Source organism: Aristolochia californica, unplaced genomic scaffold (genome assembly GCF_029961685.1).
Source record: "Aristolochia californica isolate CCGP_79_NKW_82.1479 unplaced genomic scaffold, dmAriCali1.0.hap1 SCAF_14, whole genome shotgun sequence".
Lineage (NCBI taxonomy): Eukaryota > Viridiplantae > Streptophyta > Magnoliopsida > Piperales > Aristolochiaceae > Aristolochia > Aristolochia californica.
Window position 1 is genome coordinate 528,982 of NW_027181815.1, and position 19,732 is coordinate 548,713.

General features: G+C 38.8%; 4 protein-coding genes across 7 annotated transcripts; all 4 read left to right on the top strand.

Moving 5' to 3' along the window:
• Positions 1-1,702: 1,702 nt before the first annotated feature.
• LOC137949969 (uncharacterized) lies at positions 1,703-10,596 on the top strand. 2 transcript variants are annotated; one of them, XM_068796260.1, is made up of 12 exons: positions 1,703-2,134; positions 2,224-2,466; positions 2,614-2,778; positions 3,041-3,150; positions 3,504-3,612; positions 3,924-4,079; positions 8,602-8,717; positions 8,829-8,995; positions 9,654-9,784; positions 9,870-10,017; positions 10,114-10,201; positions 10,296-10,596. In XM_068796260.1, exons 1-10 carry the CDS (start codon positions 1,826-1,828, stop codon positions 9,975-9,977), a joined length of 1,614 nt encoding a protein of 537 aa, XP_068652361.1. In that variant the 5' UTR covers positions 1,703-1,825; the 3' UTR covers positions 9,978-10,017; positions 10,114-10,201; positions 10,296-10,596. The 2 variants fall into 2 exon arrangements, with proteins under 2 accessions (XP_068652361.1, XP_068652362.1); XM_068796261.1 differs by having other exon boundaries at positions 10,121-10,201.
• Positions 10,597-12,044: 1,448 nt separating this feature from the next.
• LOC137950655 (protein transport protein Sec61 subunit beta-like) lies at positions 12,045-13,365 on the top strand. 3 transcript variants are annotated; one of them, XM_068797238.1, is made up of 3 exons: positions 12,045-12,188; positions 12,700-12,790; positions 12,916-13,365. In XM_068797238.1, the coding sequence occupies exon 3, from the start codon at positions 12,933-12,935 to the stop codon at positions 13,173-13,175; it is 243 nt and encodes an 80-aa protein (XP_068653339.1). In that variant the 5' UTR covers positions 12,045-12,188; positions 12,700-12,790; positions 12,916-12,932; the 3' UTR covers positions 13,176-13,365. The 3 variants fall into 3 exon arrangements, with proteins under 3 accessions (XP_068653339.1, XP_068653338.1, XP_068653337.1); XM_068797237.1 differs by lacking the exon at positions 12,700-12,790 and having other exon boundaries at positions 12,913-13,365; XM_068797236.1 differs by lacking the exon at positions 12,700-12,790.
• A 1,039-nt stretch (positions 13,366-14,404) lies between these two features.
• Positions 14,405-16,776, top strand: LOC137950132 (protein neprosin-like). Its single transcript, XM_068796512.1, has 8 exons — positions 14,405-14,458; positions 14,576-14,836; positions 14,963-15,049; positions 15,218-15,460; positions 15,541-15,702; positions 15,797-15,850; positions 15,934-16,080; positions 16,286-16,776. Exons 2-8 carry the CDS (start codon positions 14,651-14,653, stop codon positions 16,652-16,654), a joined length of 1,248 nt encoding a protein of 415 aa, XP_068652613.1. The 5' UTR covers positions 14,405-14,458; positions 14,576-14,650; the 3' UTR covers positions 16,655-16,776.
• A 469-nt stretch (positions 16,777-17,245) lies between these two features.
• Positions 17,246-19,475, top strand: LOC137950827 (protein neprosin-like). The gene is made up of 8 exons (XM_068797455.1): positions 17,246-17,322; positions 17,447-17,634; positions 17,736-17,822; positions 17,907-18,131; positions 18,222-18,389; positions 18,528-18,581; positions 18,684-18,830; positions 18,957-19,475. Exons 1-8 carry the CDS (start codon positions 17,304-17,306, stop codon positions 19,335-19,337), a joined length of 1,269 nt encoding a protein of 422 aa, XP_068653556.1. The 5' UTR covers positions 17,246-17,303; the 3' UTR covers positions 19,338-19,475.
• Positions 19,476-19,732: the final 257 nt, after the last annotated feature.

Genomic DNA, 19,732 nt, shown 5'->3' on the forward strand with positions numbered 1-19,732 from the left:
ATAGGAAAATACCATGTGGTGGATATTTATAACACCCGAATCTCCTCACCACATGGCAAAAACATTTCATATCACTTCAAAATTTTTAAACAACATTCTAAGACATTCCAAAATTAATCAACTATTTCCATTGGAGATGCACTAAACAATGCAAACACACACACATCAAGTCCAAGTTCACCAAACACCCCTGGTAGAGCCCCATATGACTTCACAATCACTATGAACTGTACCTTGTAAGTGATGTGGGTTGGGTTTAGTTGGCTAATGGACGCCTGTGTAGGTGACTCAACCTTGTTTGAACTCGACTAAACACCGTAAACAGTAATTGAGAACCTTAAAAAAACCCTAGACCCCATACCCCCAAAACCTCCTAAACCCTAATTCCAGAAGTTAAACAAAAAACCCTAGATCTTAAAAACCCTAAACCCTATCACCCAATAAACCTTAAATGAAAAAAAAATTGAAAAAAAAAACTAAACCCTAATTCCAGAACCTAAACCCTAACAATACCATAAATCCTTAACCCTAAACACTTAACCCCTAAATACAGAGCACCAAACCCTAAAAACACTAAACCCTAACCCTAATAAAAAAGTTAGACCCTAAACCGTAACACTAAATCCCATAATAATGCACAAATAACCCCAAATTATGCACTAAAACTAAAATTAAATCAAATACAACACTCATTTAATCAGAAAAAAAAATTTACGGTTTAGTCATACCTTCTGAAATTTGGGAAAACTGAAGCCGACGGCTAAAATCAAAGTCGAATGGGGAAATCGATGCCGAATCGAAGTAGAAATTAAGAAATCGAAGCCCAAATGTCAAAATCGAAGAAAACAAAAACCGAAATAGGGGAAATCGCAAGAAATCGGAAGGTATTTTGGGGGAAAAGATAATAACGAGAGGGAAAAGGGAGTGAGATGCCGAAAGGGAGAAAACAAGGAGAAGAGATAGAGAGAAGAGAGGGAGGCCGTAGAGAGGGAGACCGGAAAGGGACGATGGAGACGAGAGAGGGAGCAGAGAGCTTGGGGTTTAGGGAGACGAAGAGGGGCTGCGGGAACGAAATGAGCGAGACGGTGTGCGCCAGAGAGAGCCCCGCGCATGAATCATGTACATGATTCTCAAAATCGGGCAGAAAACACTTTTCGCCATTTACTATTGGGACATGATTTCTTGAGTCATGGATGATCATGTACATGATATGAAGTTTGGTGCTCCCTAACGACCTCAAGACATGAACTGAATAATGCGTATGAAGATCATGCCCTGAGTCATGTTGACTAACCCCCCTAAGACCAAACGGATCGTCATCATAAATAAGGTACGGATACGATGGCACATCCGCTAAGATCGTGTTTATTTATATTTTAAATATATATTTATGAAGAAAATAAATCACCTTAACAAAGAGCTTTCGGAGAAAGTGGTTTATTCATCGGTAACCCACATTATTCAATAAACAAATTATTTTTTAATATTAGTAATACAGTTTTATAATATTTTATACAGTTTTGTGAATTAATTTAACTTTTAATTTTTTAATTATTTTCAGCTATTTATTAATATGTTTATATGTTTTTAAACGATATATTAAATTGTCTATTAATTTACCCATTTACCCTTTTATCAAGGGCTTCGAGAAAAAGCGGCTTCCATGCTCAGAGCAAGCGCAATCCGCGAACCTCCTCCGACGCACAGGAAGCGCGAGATACATTTGTCTATTTCAGCAACATTTCGGTGATTGCGCGCTCTGTTTTTCTCCTGCAACTTCACTTTCATCCTCACGAAAACAGATTACGCACTCTCATTGAAAAACATGGCAGCCATTCCCGGCTGCAGCTTCCGACGTTTTAACGCGAGGCCATGGTTTCGGAAGTTTCACTGCAACGCCAACGGCGCTTCTTCACCCTCATCCTCTTCTACTTCAACGGAATCTGTTCAGAATCCTCCTTCTTTCTTCCCCAAGAAAAACCAGACTCTGGAACTAGTTTGTGAGTCCTTAGCTTTCAAAGGGAAAGGCATCTGTAAAGTCGCTGATACCGGCTTTGTTGTTATGTGCGACCGGGCCCTTCCCGGGGAGAGATTCATAGGCCGGGTTACCCGCAAGAAAGGAAGCTACGCGGAGGTGCATATTTACTTAATGTTTGATTTCTATTCAGAAGTATATCTTATTTTTGCGTTTTGAGTGCTTTCTCTTGGTTGTGCCTAATATAGGTGAAAAAATTGGAGACCATATCCCCCCATTGGGATTTCGTTGATGCCCCTTGCGAACATGCTTCGCATTGTGGAGGTTGTAAGACGCAAAATCTGTTGTATGAAGCACAAGTGAGAGCAAAGGAGGAGCAAGTACATGACTTAATAATTCATGTGGGGAAATTTTCTGACACTGACCCAGATTTTTCTGCCGTCATGAAACCAATTATTCCATGTGATAGTCAGTTTCACTACCGCAACAAGGTCAGTTCCTCTTCGGACCCTCTCCTTCTCTGTGTTTCATTTTTTCAGTTTTCAATCATGAATATGTATCACTACACGATGGCAGTGATGTTATCACATGGTTTGAAAACTATTTGTTACTTAAGCGAAAGACATCCGGTTTTGCAGATGGAATTTTCGTTTGCAACTCAAAAATGGGTTCCTGGAGACGCCCTGTCTCGGGAACAAAGGCAGGATGAAGATGGTTATGCTTTGGGACTGCATGCTTCCGGCTTTTTTGATAAAGTCCTCCATGTTGAAAAGTGTCTACTGCAAAGTGAGCCTGCTAATCGGGTTGGTCTGTTATCTGTTTACACTGCATGGTTATGCTGGTTTAAATTGCTAAGTTATTGATAACTTCAAATGTATTTGTTCTACCGTGCGTCGCTCTTGCTTCTTCTTCTTTTTTTCTTCTGTGTGTTGAACTTGCTTACGTGCTTCCACCTTGAAGCAGAGCACTTTTCATCTTGGAAACCTGTCTGACTTTATATGTCCAGTCTGTGCGGTGACAGTTTTTTCCTCCTTCTGAGTTGGAGTTCTTTCTTTTCTTATCTAGGTTCTTGCAGTTGTTCAAGATTGTTGGAAGAATACACAACTTGGTCTGTCTCCGTATGATGTACACAGTCATATGGGATTTCTTAAGCATTTGATGATAAGAACAGGCAGGTATAAAAATTTTTTAGTAAACAAACTTTTGTTGGTTAATTAGCTTTCATTTATATCTGTCTGTATATCTTTTCAATTATGAAAAAATAAAATAAAATAAAATAAAGTGCATCTCCACTTTTCTAAAGGAATTTAGCATTTTACTAGTTAGAAATCTCTTGCACATCCTATCTTGTTTTTGGGTGTATTATTATATGGCTCTTCCTAGCATATTTTTCAGGTAGGGTTCTAACTATGTTATCGATAGTCGGAATCATCTTTTTTTTGGTTCTATCTCCCCATGTCAGTATGACATACTGCTTGTCTGGGTTGATGATGAGTTAAGGCACTGAGGTGATCATCTTTGGTTTCAGGGATGTGACGACTAGCCTGCCTGAATTAATGGTCAATTTTGTTACTTCGTCATATAGGCCGGATTTACTTAAGCCCCTTGTTGAAAGGATTTCAGCTATTCCTGAAGTGGTTTGTGCCATATCCTTTTTATTCTCATTTAATATGTAACTCATTCATGTAAAACTTTCACATTTAGAGCTAAAGTTGTTGTGAGGACTAATGCTTATATCTGTCACTGAAATTTCCACAAACACCATTTTCATATAAGTAATATTTAGGCTTCTCTGTGAATAATATCTTTTAAAATATTTGGATAATTTTTCTTTCATATGTTCTGACATGTTCTTATTACTTCAAATTGCTGCTTTACCTGCTCGATTTGAGGTCTTGCTGGATTAGGTTCGACTAGGAGTTGATGCATGTGATTAATTGTCAAGCAGGTAAGCATCGTAAACAATGTGAACACTTCCATTGGTAACACATCTGTGGGGGAGGAAGAGTATACCTTATATGGAAGAGCAACTATCACTGAGGTCTTAAGAGGACTTACATTTCAAATTTCGGCTAACTCTTTCTTCCAGACAAATACCAATCAGGTATCTTTCATTACTATGGGCTCGTACACCTTTAATTAGATTGCTGATCTACATGCATGAGTGCAACAATTCTTTGTTCATGCAGTCTAATTCCACCTTGCTGTTAGAAAGGTCTGTACTTGTTTAAACTATATAAAATGGGAAATAAAAAATGAGGTTGTGGATGTTAGTTCACCAGGTGTAGTTTCCTTTACCCAAAAAAGTAATATTTTCTACTGAGAGTGGATCAGGCCCTTTGGCTTAATGACCACATAGGAGGGTTTCTGATGTGAAGTCCTGGGTTCAAGTATCACTAGGGGTAAAGGTAGTATATGTATGTAATTAACAGTCCCCAAAAAAGAAAAAATCTCTAGAGGGTCTCAGATCTCCTCTGTGGAATGTGAACCATTCTAATATTGATGATTCATTTAGTGCAGTGGCTGTTGTTGCTCTGGAAGGTCTACAAAGAGGTGATACTATCCACCACCCTACCCAAAAAGTGTCGCTAGTTTAGGTTATTTTTTGAAATAATAGTAGGTTATTTAGGATTCCCCTATTTTAATTGATGAGGCCCTTGACAAATGGTTATTGAGAGGAGAGTGAAGGTGAAACAAGTGGGTTATTGTGGGCCTCTGGACTAATCCTTATTTAAATTGAGTTCATTAAATAAGAATTGTAAAACCAATTAGAATGTAGTGTGATAGGGTCATGTAGCTAATTTTGCAATGGATATGTGTAGGCTAACACCCATAGTATACATTCCAGACTTTATTTTTTGATAGCATGTCTATCCATTATACACAAATTAAACAAAGGGTGAAGTGAAATATTTATTTTAAATACATTCTAAAAGTGATCAAATCACTTTTTACCTTGTAATATTTCTGAGTTTTTAGAAATTGGGGAAGAAGATGGTACGTGAATGAGTGTATCTTCAAAAAATGTGACATCTGCGAATACAAATAATTTTCTTGTAGATGGATAAAAACACTTGTACCCCTTTTGTGTACGAGAGTACTTGAGAAAAATACACTTAATTGTACGAGGGGATAACTTATCTTTGAATGATCCCATAACATGAGTAAAACAAACACATCCAAAGACACAAGGTGAAACTAAGAACAATGGAGTTGAAAGCCCCAAAATTTGAATGGGAATTTTACCTTCAAGGATAGATGAAGGCATCCTATTGATCAAGTAGCATGCAATAAGCACTGCATCACCCCAAAAGTGCTTAGGAACCTTCATATGTAACATCATAGTGTGAGCTACTTCTTGTAGATGACGATTTTTACGCTCTACGACTCCATTTTGTTGTGGAGTAAAAACATATGAGGTTTGATGAATGATCCCTTGATTTTGACAAAAACTGTCAAACTTATGATTCATAAATTCAAGACCATTGGCAGTGTGCAAAATATGAATAGAGGCCGAAAGCTAATTCTTTTTTTTATTGTAAAAGAGTTTGAATACATCGAAAACTTCAAACTTCTCCCAAAGGAGATAGACCCAAGTACACCTACTAAAATCATCAATAATTGAGATAAAGTACCTAAAGTCAAATAGACTTGTTACAAGACAAGGACCCTAAATATCTGAATGAATAACCCCAAATAGTTGACTTGTCTTATGATGTGAGGTTGGAAAGGAGCTCCAATGATGCCTAGTCGACATAACTCGCACTGAAGTGTAAGATTGGAAGGAAATTCTGGAAAGACATGAATCAATTTTGTCAGCAAAGGATGATCTAATTGTAGACGCCAATGGAATGGGTAGCAAATTTATGAAGTGCATGTAGTGTATTATCTAACATGTGGCTCTCCAAATAATAAAAACTACCTCTCTCACGCGCATAACCAATCGTCCTTTTCATCGAGAGGTCCTGAAATAGACAATGAGTGGGATAAAAAGCTAAAGAATAATTTATAGACTTAGTTAATTGGCTCACTGACAACAGATTTTAGGAAAATTTAGGAACTAGTAAAGCAGACTGAGGAGACAAGAACGATGTAGGCATAACAGTACCAATACCCTAGACTGAGGAAACAAATCCATCAACTAAATTTTACTTGCTTTATATGTGAGGAACTAGTAAAGCAGACTGAGGAGACAAGAACGATGTAGGGAAAACAATACCAACACCCTAGATTGAGAAAACAAACCCATTAATTAAATTTACTTGCTCTATATGTGATGACTCTTTCATGTTAGAAAACAAAGATGGTATATTTGACATGTGAACAGTAGTTCCAGAATCGATAACCTAGGTAAGAGAAGAGGACATATGAAGAGCGGACATACCTGAAGTAGCCAGATTAGTAGCAGGAGTAGGAGCATGAACCATAGATACTGAAGATGAACCAACTGATAACTGAGCTAGACACTGCATTATCTGTTGTTGTTGCTGAAATAGTTGTTGTACCTTATCAACTCCCCTAAGGGGACAAAAGCAACGACCTTTGATATTGTTCCACTAGTCTCATGGCTGATAGAGTTTGCCCAGGCATGCTTTCAAAATTTTATCTACCATCTACCTGAGTAATGGTTATCTGGTCCACAATGGACACACTTCCTCTCGAACTTACCATCACCTCTGTCTCTACCTACGCTTGAACCGTCTCTACCTCTACCTCGCCTAGAACCTATCCGACCTCGAGATGAATCTTTTGGGCTAGGACTAGGGCCCAAAGTATTAAGTGCAACATCATTTGTCATCTTACATCCTTTTTCTTCTTTAGATACCAAAGTTTTTTCTACCCTCGCAATTCTGTTGAAAGTAGTGGGTAATGAAGTTACCTCTTTTGAAGCTAAGATTTGTGACTTAATGCTGTCAAACTCCCCACCTAGGCCATAAAAAAACTTCACCACCGGTAGTTGGTTCTATTGTTTTCTTAATTCCTGCTCATCCGTAGTAAATGGATGATATACATTAATTTCCTGCCCGAGTTCCACAAGTGCACTGTAATATTGTATAACAGTCTTGTTACCCCTTTTTAAACCAAAAAAAATTGGTGTACTATTCATAAACTCTGAATAAATTGCTCTCTTGAGCATACAAATACTCCAAAGAAACCCACATAGCCCTAGTTGTTTCACAATGCATCGCTTGATTCCTTAATGTTGAATCAATACTGTTGACAATCTAAGTCATAACTTGGTTGTCTTCAATTTCCCAATCAACAATCGTTGGGATTGGAGGATCATCTCTGATGTACTTTTCCTGTCCTTCAAAAACATTCTCACTGACTTGGCCCAATTAAGAGAATTTGGTCCTGTCAACTTTTTAGATGTCATAAACACTATATCGCTAGATGGTACATAAACTTCACCCAAATCAGCCATAGAGTAAGTATAGAGTCATAAAAAATATTCAATGTTAATATCCAAATACTTTTGCAAATTCCAAGATGTGGACAGGGATGAGATGTGCGCAAGTGATATATGCTTAAATCAACACCATGTATCAAATAGATAGAAGATCGTCCAAGAAAGACCTTAATTAGGGCTGATGTTGGCATGCAAACTGATGACACAAGTGTCAAACGCCTAGCTAATACAACCCAAAAGACCGGTCTATTAAGTGCGAAAAACCAAATACCTAACCCATCAATGGTGGACAGAACCACCCAGCTCTGACACTCACCGCTTCCGCCTAGATTCGAACGCGGAATGTGGTGCCCAACTCTGATACCATATCAAATGCCTAGCCAATACAACCCAAAAGACCGGTTTGTTAAGTGCGGAAAGCCAAGTACCTAACCCATCAGTGGTGGACGGAACCACCTAGCTCTGACAGTAGGCATTGGTCTAAGGATAATTGATGCACATCCCAAGATCTCTCAATAAGAGCCCCTTTTGGGCAATCAAAGCATGAATAATCCTTTAAAGGATGAAAGAACCAGTAACCCTAAGGCTATGGCAGAAGAATAGAGTAAAAATTGAATTTTTACCAACTAGTCACCGAGGAGATTTGAAAAAATCTTGATTTTGTGAAGACGTCCAGATAAAGAGGAGGTTTTCTGACTAAGATTTACTCCCAACAACGATTTTTACTCTGATACCATGTGAAAAGTATGAAAAATCTAGAGAGAGAAGGAAAGAGAGAGTGAGAAAGAGGAGAGAAAAGAGGCACAAGTTTTGAAAGAGCTACGTTGGGGGTTTGTGCACGACCAGCAATGCTATTTATCAGGTTTTAAGTCATAAATTACAGAATAACAAAAATGCCCCTCTTACATAGAAAACACTTAATTCCCTTATAACTCCCATTCTACACTTCCTATGAATATAAAAATTTGTACACAGACTAAATCAAACATGCTGAACAAGATAGTGCCATAATATAAAAAATATCCGATCATGTAAAATGACCAAAATACCCTTGAGCCGATTTTCTCACATATATATTATATATAAATAACATATATTATATTTGGTGCTTATTTTCTGTTATGTTATGATGATAGGATTTTCTCGTGTGAGTTATATGTTTAACAGGCTAATGGTGAAGTATGATTGATTTTGTTTAATTGATTCATTTATTCAGGCAGAAGTCCTCTATAAGCTAATAGAAGAGTGTGCTTCTCTAAAAGGAGATGGTTCTGAAACTGTTCTCGATCTCTTTTGTGGCACTGGCACCATAGGTTTGACACTTGCCAGAAGGTGGATATCTTTTTGCTCAAGTGAATTTGCAGTACATTACATAACATAAGGTTTCAGTTCTGTTTTTCCTGTCATCAATTCTAATTACCTTCTGTGACTTTTTTATAACAGAGTGAAACATGTTTATGGCTATGAAATAGTGCCACAAGCAATATTAGATGCTCGTCAAAATGCACACTTGAATGGGATCAATAATGCCACATTTATCCAAGGAGATCTAAACAAAATCAGTCAGAATTTTGGCAATGAGTTTCCCAGACCTGACATTGTGATTTCGGGTAAAAACTATCTCTTCAGCTCGTAGCATATACATTCTATAAATTTGATACTTAAAGAGTTCTTCCCGGCACCTCTCATTACCTTGAAACAAAGTTTATTGGCTTGATCTGACCTTTTTATGGAATTGTCTATGTTGATAAACACACCGGAATGTTGGCAGTCTGGAGGGACCTATTATTGTTTGGTGTGGGAATGATTGTGGACCTATTCTTGTTTGGTGTGGGAATGATCTTTGTACTCGTGGACTGAGATTCTCCTATTGCAGTTAGACATTGCTTCCTGTAATGGGTCATTGTTATTAAAATGGGTGGAAGTGTCTTGCCAAGGTGTACACAAATGCCTTTTAAAAATCATTGGAGTCTCTTGGATGTATTGGTTGTTTTATTCTGATATTAAGAATCAGTGTATATTAAAAAAAGAATGCCTTTTTTATATTTGTGTGTTTTCTTTTGTTTTTTAAACATTGTGGATCTCCTTTTTTTGGCAAGTCGGTCTTCTTTTTCTTTCTTCCTGAACAATATTAAGAACATTATTATTATTTTTTTTGATAAAGTATTAAGAATATTATTAATGTTCCCATTGGTCACTTTCAATGTTTTGAAGTGCTAACTCTGGAAAGTACTTGCATTCTAATGTGATATACATTCAACTCTGCAGATCCTAATCGGCCAGGCATGCATTTAAAGCTGATTAAGTTTCTACTTAAACTGCAAGCTCCTCGCATTATTTATGTCTCATGTAATCCTGCAACTTGTGCTCGTGACCTTGATTACCTCTGTCATGGTTTAGTAAGTATCAGGATCGGGTTTGTCTTCTCAAAATTCTGTTGAAGTTGATGGTCGCCTTGACTTTTTCCTTTAATATGATATGTAGGCAGAGCAAAATATAAAAGGGTGTTACCAATTGAAGAGTTTGCAGCCAGTAGACATGTTTCCTCACACTCCCCATATTGAGTGTGTTTGCTTGCTGGAGCTCAGCTGACCTCAGTGTCCATATTATGACAGCATGATCCCAGTTTGCGGTAATGGTACAGGATTGCAATTTACTTTTTTTTTACAGGAACAATCCTTTCTATCATTTTATATTTCATTGAAACATGAACCCTCTTCCTTGTTAGGCCCCAGAGTAGTTCTTGATGCTGGTGGATAATGAAAGATGTAAAATGGAGGAAGATCAGGTCACCATACTGGTGAGCAGATTCTAAGGTGCCAAAAGATCCATTTTACCAATAAGAAAAAAGTTTTTTTATCTGCCCACCTATATGAGTGAATATTTTTATATTTTTTGGTTGTTTTTCAGGTGACTGGAAATAAGTCTTATGAACAATTGCAGGCTGTGCTGTACATTTTGTTCTCCATACATCAATTATTTTTGTATGCAAAATAATAAGAAACTTGCATGGATAATGAAGCATGCCCTAAGAGCCGGCAATATTCTTTGATCACATCGCCTTTGGACAGGTTCTGTCATTTTCAACAATGTGGGCTCTTTGCAGTTTGCAGCATGTGTTTGCTTCTCAATTGTGTAAGCTTTATGCATCGCAACATTTTGTCTTTCTCTCTTCTGTTCATGGATTATCGAGTGATAAAGAACTTTTCTCCTCTGCTAGCAAAACCTTTTGATTTTCTACTTTATTGATTTTGGTATCTAAGGAAAACGACTAAACTTGATAGCAAGCCTGCACAAATTAACGCAGAGGGAGTTCCTGTATTAATAATGATTTATTGGGAGAAGATGAAGACGGATTTCCACCTATTTGCGTTGCATTTCTGCAAGAGGCAAAACCAAAAGAGCCACATTTTTGGTAAACAATTTCGAAACAACTACGAATTTTCATAGTTCATACCTGAAAACATATTTCCTCATAAGAGGAAATCAAGAAATGGTGCCGGCGAGTCCTTCTGGTCGTCGGAGGGAAACAGAGCACTGAGGAAAATAAGAAACAAAGGAAGAAAAGAAGACGATGACGAAGAGAACCAATGAGCCCCTAGAAGATGTAGAGCGCCACAATGTTTAGACGGCGAAGGGTAGCTCCGCCGGCCGTCGGAGGGCTCCATGAAAGGGAAGAGAAATTGAAAAGAAAGAAAACCGGAAGGCAGAGGATCTTCCGTTTGCATGGGGAAGGCGGGCTCGAAGCTATGCATCCGTGAGTTCAAACGCTCCGAAGACTCCAGCAGGCCAACGAAGGATATACCAAGAATAAAGATAAAAAAGAAATGACAAAGGGAGAGAAAGAGAATAGAGGAAGATGACGAATGAAAAATAAGAAACAAAGGAAGACGAAAAGAAGAAGAACATGATGAATGAATAAGAAAGAGGGAGGGAGGAAAAGAACCGAAAGGTCTCCGGGCTCTGTATGAATTCGATAAAAGAGGGAAAAAACGAAAGGCAGAATGGGATGAAGAAGAAAAGATAATCGAGAAGGAGAAAGAGTGGTAAAAGAGATCATATGCTCGGCTCCGGGCCGGGTTCCTTCAACGCCCTTCCAAGAGCGCAATTCCTTTCCAGTTATCCTCTCCCTCCCCCTGCAACTACTTTTAGCGAAGGGGTCTGGAGTAGTCGGAGGGTAAGAGAGAAGGAAACTGGAAAGATATTGAGATCTTGGTTTCTTTCATGGAAGCTTTCACAGAAGCGCTCCCTCCCTCTTGTTGCACCTCGCCGAGGGGGCGAAGACTGAAGATCGGAGCAGCTCTGCGTCTTCTTTCTAGCTCACTCGGCCAACGTGACCGGCCATGTGTGGGCCCAGTAAATCTAACCAGCAGCCAAAAAAAGGAGGTCTCCTTAACCGGGTCAGTGGTAAAACCCAAAAACTTTTTTTTAAGTGTTAGATCGAGTTGGTTTCTCCTTAACCAGACCCAATGGGCGATGGGATAGATGCGAACGACGGTGTTCACCGTCCGAGTTCTATCTACGTGGGGTCTCAAATATTTTTCTATTGGCACGGAAACATCAACGGTTTAGATCATCCCTCCCCGTGGAATTCATCAGCCATGTCACGTGGTTTGCCCTTGGCGGATTAGATCAAGTAAGATCTCGACAGTAGTACCGTCCACCGCCACCAGGTGGACTTCGAAGTCTGAAAGCCGAGCAGAAACAGACGTCGAGGCCTCTCGCTGGTTGTCGAAGCCGAAGGATTCGAAGCTCCGTTTCTCTGAAAGTTCTGCAAAGAGTTTCGACAGAGAGTCGATTCAGGTGAGTCAATTTAATTTCTTTTTTTTTTCCTACTTCTTTCTTCTTCTTTACCTTTTTTTTTTAATTTTTTTGGCCATCGGTCGGTCGAAATCCATCTTCGTCAGGTTTATATCATCATCATTATTATTATTATTATTATTTCCTTGTGTTATGCTAGATCTGCGTTGAATAGATTTCTGTGTTTCGAACGAGTTAGAGGCAGATCTGAAGCGGATCTTAAAGGATCACTTGAAAACGTGTTTTAAAAAAAAGCGAGGATGGTTTTTCAGTTTTAATTTAGGTGAACATTTTGTTGTTTACTGTTTCTCTGGGTGAAACTTTGTATTTGCCTTACCCTTTAAATTGATTTGAATTGCTTAACTATACGAGATGATCTATCTTAAAGGTTTTACCTGCGTTTGGTTCTATGGTTTGGGTTTAAATCTTAAAATTCTAGGTTTTCAGATGAATAACTAATGCGTTGCTATGTTATGTTGTTGCGGATATGGCTCTTGGTGTCTCATGTATTAAGAGTCCTTGTTCCCTGGAGTTGCGAAACAAGGCATGATTCCCTCTGCTATTGTTTCATTAAGCTATACAATCTCCTTGAAACATGCGAGAATGTAAGACATTGGTGGATCTTCCTGTGGGTTTTGTTTTATGGTGAATTGGTTTCCTCTACGCCAAATTGCTAAATCTGGTTTCTTGAGTTCTTTTAATATTTGTTCTATAATGAAATATTCAGCAGGTATTCGAGAGTAGAGAATGGTTGCAAACGGTGGAGCTGCTCCTAGGGGCAGCGCAGCCGGAGCGGCTAGCATGCGTAGAAGGAGAGCGGCGACTGCAGGTTCTGGAGGAGTGAACACGATGCTCCAGTTCTATACAGACGAAAACACGGGTGCAAAGATTGCCCCCAATACAGTCCTCATCATGAGCATTGGATTCATAGCCTTCGTAGCTGTTCTACATGTTCTTGGCAAGTTCTATTTTGTTCCCAGGGCGCAGTAGTTAGATGAATAAGTGGGCAATGACTGAAGATTTTGTTGAAAATTTTATTGCCCGGATTACACCCCATTTGGAAAGGGATTGATTTTGGTATAGAAAAATATAGTTTTCTTCTCCTTTCTTTGCGTTAGCCTGTGGATTTTTCATTACGGATGCACTCTGATCTGAAGTTTCTTCCTACTATTTGCGCTAATTGGCAGCCTATTTGTTCGGATTTTAATAGTCCTTCCAAAATTTCATTTGACTAATGTAAATCAGTTCAGTCAAATTTGTTCGATTACGTTCCGATTACATCAATTACAGTGGCTATTGGTAGACGATTCTTCCATGGAAGTCGAGGGGATTCTGGACGTTGGTGGAGATTTTGGTGTCATGTATACCGTCGGGGATATGAAAGATATTTAAATAGATAAAAATATGATTTTTAATTAATTAATATATAAAATTTATATTTATTATTATAAAAATAGGTAATAAAATTTGTACCAATAAAAAATATTTTTAAAAACTAAATTATTTTCTTACAAAATTTGTATTAAATTAAATAATATCTTAACGCGATAATGCAAGGTATTAATTATATTAAAAATATAATTAAAATTTATATTTTTATTATATTAATTTGAAGGTAATGAAATGAAATGGGTAAGATTTTTAAAATCAGAAATTAATATTTTTAAAATATTTTTTAATTATAAAAAAATTAAATAGAAAAAAACAGGTAAGCTCACATGAAAATGGGATCAGATGAATAAGCATGCCGTGCATTAACTTGCTTTCACTGTTTCTTTTACAGGAATCAACGAAGAGACGAGCCGCATGCTGAGAACGTCAACTCAATAAATGAACAATCAATCCCGTTTTGGGGTTTTAGAGACGGAACCGATTCGGCGAGTGGCATGTATGGCAGGAATATGATCCTCAGCTTTTATTTGTTTTTCCTATATTTAGATTCCATGATCTGGCTTTTCAACTCTCGTATCACTGATGAGTAACACCAATCTTCAGAACTTCGTAGAATTCGCTCCCTGCATTAACAAGTTCCTATAAATTAAGGATATGCAGAACGGAGAAGAAGAAGGTCCAGCCATGATACAGGAGGAAGCACAAGGAAAAAAGATTCTCTAATGCGGATTATTAGATGTGTCTCTTCGTATAAATCCAATGTTTCCTCTTTTCTGGATTTCTGTTCGTTGATTCCTTGACAATATAAATAGACTGGTTACAGGCCCCTGAAAAACATTCTTCCTCGCAGTCCCCACTGCTGCCTGAAATCTCTGTCGACTGTATGATTTCTCAACTCCTGGGTTTCAGCAACTTTCATTCCTATTCACTAATCGGTTTATTTGCAGGATTTCTAGCAGGATTCTCTATCATCTTTTCATTCGTCAGTTCCTTTGCAGGGTTCTGCTTTCTTGAAACTAGTATTAGAAGAAGAGACAGACTTGCAGGTCTGAGAGGTTGGAGCACGGGAGAAAATGGGGAAATTAAGGGTGACTGCCAGTGACTTGTCCTTCAAGGGAAAGGCGTTTGTAATAGCAGTAATGATTTTTGTTTTGAGGGATGGAGTAGATGGGGAAAAGATACCGACTCCAAACGAGGAAAATGAGGTGGTGGAGCGTATATTGAGGAAGATTAATAAACCTGCTGTCAAGAGCATTCAGGTAAAATCTTTTCTCACCATTTCACCAGTTTTATGATCTGTAATAAGGTTTAGAACTTTAAATTTGTTTTTTTTTTTTCTGGTAAGATTTGAATATCAGTAATCATGTAATTCGGTTGTTCCTTAGAGTGAAGACGGAGATATAATTGATTGTGTTGATATCAACAAGCAGCCCGCATTTGATCATCCCCAACTGAAAGACCATGTTGTACAGGTATGCTTCCCTTGCAAACACTAGCTTTCAGAGAGCAGAGTTTGTCAAGAATAGATGTAATTTGATGAAGCATGAACGCCCAGAAAAAAAAAAAAAAAAATTTCCATTCTGTTTGAATCCATCCATGGGTGATAACCAAATGATGCAATTCATCAACTAATGATGCAGATGAAACCCTCATCCTCGTTCGTTCCCGCGGAGCACAAAAAGCCATCGCTGCCGCCGGAGACTCTGCAACTGTGGCGGAGAAACGGAAGTTGCCCAGATGGAACAATCCCCATTAGGAGAGTCAGCAAAAGCGCAGTACTTCGAGCACCTTCTCCAGAAAAATTTGGAAGGAAAATATCTCATTACATCTATCATCCAAATTTCACCAAAGAGTCTGAAAATGATGATTTCAATGCAAATCCCGTAAGCCTCGAACCCTTTTATTATCTCTTAATCACTCGGATTTGAGCTTTCAACTGATTCAAGTTTCAAATCTGTATTAGACAGCAGTACTGTTCACATCAGGATTCAACTACAACGGAGCCCAAGCTGATGTGAACTTGTGGAATCCATACGTGGAGTCGCCTGACGAATACAGCAGCGGTCAAATTTGGCTACGTGGTGGTCCTTACCGGACGTTCATTGCCATCGAGAGCGGATGGATTGTTAGTTTGCTCATCCTGAAAAAAACCAAGTTTTCTCTAATCTGTAAATTGTTGATTCCATTACTGAACATTAAACGGATTCAAACTTCGACAGGTGTTTCCTCAGCTATATGGTGATACTCGAACACGGTTTTTCGCATATTGGACGGTAAGAATCGATCAAAAATTCCTTCTGAATTGATCTTTATGTAAACATTGATTGAATCGAGCGTCAACTTGGAGGTGTATCAGGTTGATGGATCACAGGGCACTGGGTGTTTCGATCTTCTGTGTCCTGGGTTCGTGCAGACTAGCAAAGATATTTCACTGGGTGCTGCTTTCGATCACACTTCTTCGCTTTTGGGGTATCAGTTTGTACTACCTCTTTCCATTGCTTTGGTAAGAACAAAGATTTCTTCTTCTTCTTCTTCTTTTTGTTTTTTTGTCATTCTGACCAGTAATTTCACTGGATTTTTACTTGAAGTGAACAAGAATATTTCTCATTCTCCATTATTCCATAAATTATACTTTGGTTAAAAAACAAGTTTAAGTAGAAATTATAAGAAATATAACAAAAAATTACCGGTTTCTTCTGCCAATCCAGGATCCAAACACTGGAAACTGGTGGCTGCAGTACGACGGCCGCACCAACATAGGCTACTGGCCTGGAGTAGTATTTGACAATGGGTTTCCCTTGGTTCTCTGGGGAGGCCAGGTGAAAACCCAGAAGACAAAGAATCCGCACACAGAAACAGCAATGGGCAGCGGCCGTCTCGGCACGCAAGGCTACTCGCTCGCAAGCTTCATGACCACCATTCGCATCAGAGACAACTCCATGATTTGGCATTTCCCGCAGTTCTACTGGATTTATGGGAATCAATACGACTGCTACAACGTCGCCTTCTCCAAATATCCACCGGATGCCAATTACTTCTTCTACGGCGGCCCCGGGAAAGGGGAAAGATGCCCCTGAGCTCCAGCCATGGCTGTTCTTATTCTCTGTACGAGATTGAATAACGTTTTGAAGTCTATAAATCTTCAGCAGGAAGAAATTAAAGCTGATGAAAATAGATGTAATTCTATAAACGTTTGTGCCGTTTTGGGGGATAAAAAAATGTTCCTTTTGGTTCTTCCCGATTCCTTTTGCCAAATGTTAAAAAAGGATAAGAAAATGAGTTTCTTATTGCTGAAACTATAGGAAATATAAACCAATAAGCACGAAAAGAGTTCTTGGTTTGTTCTTCTTTGACAAACGATCTCTTAATTCACTATAATATTCATTCCACGGCCTTTCGTTTTCATATTCAAGTGATATTAACAGATAATCTACTTAATTATAAAATATTAGGGTTGGCTTTTTGGACTCATATGCTCATAACATATTAAATAAATGAATATTAAGAGTTGAAATTCCATTGGATTTTCCTTGTGTTTTTGGCTCTCTTCCAATCAATTTAAAAATAAGCCAGAATGTGTCAGCTGACATGATGAAGAGGAATCGGTCACCATTGGCATCTGGTTTAAGTTTAAAATGAATTTTCTGGAAAAAGAATAGCGGTAACATCATAGAACCGTTCTCGTACAGATTTTCATGAATAAAATAAGTCAATCTCTGAAGGCTGATGCAGCAATTGACCGCAGGTTTTATGGGTTCAGATTGAAACATTCGAAAGTGTTTGCTCTTCTGGTTGTAAATCCGCTCCTGCTTTTTCGTTTTCGGCACGACTGTAACCTCTGAAACGATTTGCTGGTTTTGGGGTTACAGGGATTTTCATGGAGAGGAAGATCGACTTGTCTGGGTGCAAATTCGGACATACTGCACTTGTCATGGTGGTGATCTTTCATGCAGTGATCAGCCATGAAGTAGTTGAAGGAAGGAGGTCATGGAAGACGGATACAGATCAGGCTAGTTATTTGCATCAAGCCGACAAATTTGGAGTCAAAACGATGAAGGTTCTTTCCTTATCATATCCCACAATCATGGATACCTTCGGCTTCCATGTTTCTAGCTCTGAAAAGGAGGGAATACTAATGATTGATTGATGTATTCGCAGACTGCAGACGGGGACATTATCGATTGCGTCGATATCTACAAACAACCAGCTTTCGACCACCCTGATCTGAAGAACCACACCATCCAGGTCTTTCTCATCCAACTAACTGCAGCTTCTGTAATAGTTTTTCTTGATGGATGGAAAAAACTCAAGTGATCTTTTCTTCAACAGATGAAACCTCACATCTTTCCATCTGGGTTAGAACCAGAGAAGGTTTCTTCTTCCTCTCAACACCAACGAAAGCTACTGCAGAGGATCCGGAAGTGCCCAGAAGGAACAATTCCTCTACTCCGAACTCGAACTTCGGAGACTGTCGCAAGAAAAGGAAGAAGAATGGCAAATGTTAATGCGGAAAACGGTACCGGAAGTGCTAACATGCCTTATTCTGGGCATGAGGTAATTAAACAAACCATTTTCTCCAGATCATATAAGCGTGAATTCGTTAGCTCTCCAGTTTAAACATATTGATTTGCATCTTTGAATCAGTATGCTGTGGCTAGCGTGATCAACGGAGAGTTTTATGGAGCCAAGGCAGATATTAATCTGTGGAACCCATATGTTGAAGGGCCTGAAGAGTTCAGTCTTGCGCAGATTTGGGTTATGTCAGGCGCATATGAAACCAAAGATATCAACACCGTTGAAGCTGGATGGATGGTATTTCAACATTTCATATGGTTTTCAACCATTGTTTTGTTAAATCTTTCTTACCTGATCAGTTTCGATGGATTTCGAATTGAAGAGTCATTTCTTTCGATTAAATCCCACTCTAAAGAAAAATGGAACGATCCTCAGGTCAATCCAGCTTTATACGGCGACAGGAAGACACGACTGTTCATCTATTGGACTGTAAGTTTCATTTATTCGGCTTCTTGAAAATCCCAGAAAGCATATCGTCGTTATTACAAGACCTGATTTGCATTTTTTCATTCTCGGGCGAGTTTGTTTCAGAACAGCACATACCAGGGTCCAGGCTGTTACAACCATAGGTGTTCTGGTTTTGTTCAAACAAGCACGGAAATAGCTCTGGGCGCTGCAATTACCAATCCTTCCACCTACGGAGGCGAGCAGTATGAAATAACCATTGTGATCTTCAAGGTAAGAATTGATCAGCTGCCCATACTGAAAGATTCAAGAACCCATTAGCAGGACTGATCTAACAGAAGAAAAAGAAAGTAAAAATGTTTGTGGAACTAATGGTAAAGAGACGATTAACTGTTGCAGGACAAAAGCAGTGGAAACTGGTGGCTGATGATCCAGGACATTCAGGTGGGATACTGGCCTGAGATTTTGTTCAAAGGCTTAGCTCACAGTGCATCAAGAATAGACTGGGGAGGAGAGATTGTGAACGACGGAAGCGTTGGGCATCACACCGGAACCCAGATGGGCAGCGGCCATTTCCCCAGTGAAGGGTTCCGCAAAGCAAGCTATTTCAGGAATCTTTTCATCGTGGATAGCTTTAACAATTACATGGCTCCACCTGCAATTGGCAAAACTGCCGGGACTTCCAAGTGCTTTGACATTGAGATTAAGGTTGATACAGCGTCCGACTGGGGCAACTATTTCTTTTATGGGGGACCTGGTAAGTCTCCAAATTGCCCATGAAAAGGTGAACCAGAGATTGTTACCTGAATCTGAATCAAACGAATGACAGCCTTTTCATTTTGTTAGGTAGAAGAAAGAATCTGTAGTCGGAAATGGAAGTGAATTTGTGTCTTGGTGTGTGTTTGTTTTAATGGAAAAATGTGGTCTCTCCCCCCGGTTCTTTCTTCTTGCGACTGCGCTTAAGGCCAGCACCATTTTTTTATTAGGCGTCGTGACTTTAAGATTTAGGGTTTAAGGTTGACTCGCAACCATTTTTTTTTACACATGTTGCAGAATCATTCTGTGCTGCTCGTAGCAGAAAATCCCAAATGCATCCTCCTCAGGCTCCCTAATTATATCTAAATTTTGTTTCCTTTCTAATTCCAGACAAAATTCAATCCATTTAGGTAAAAACC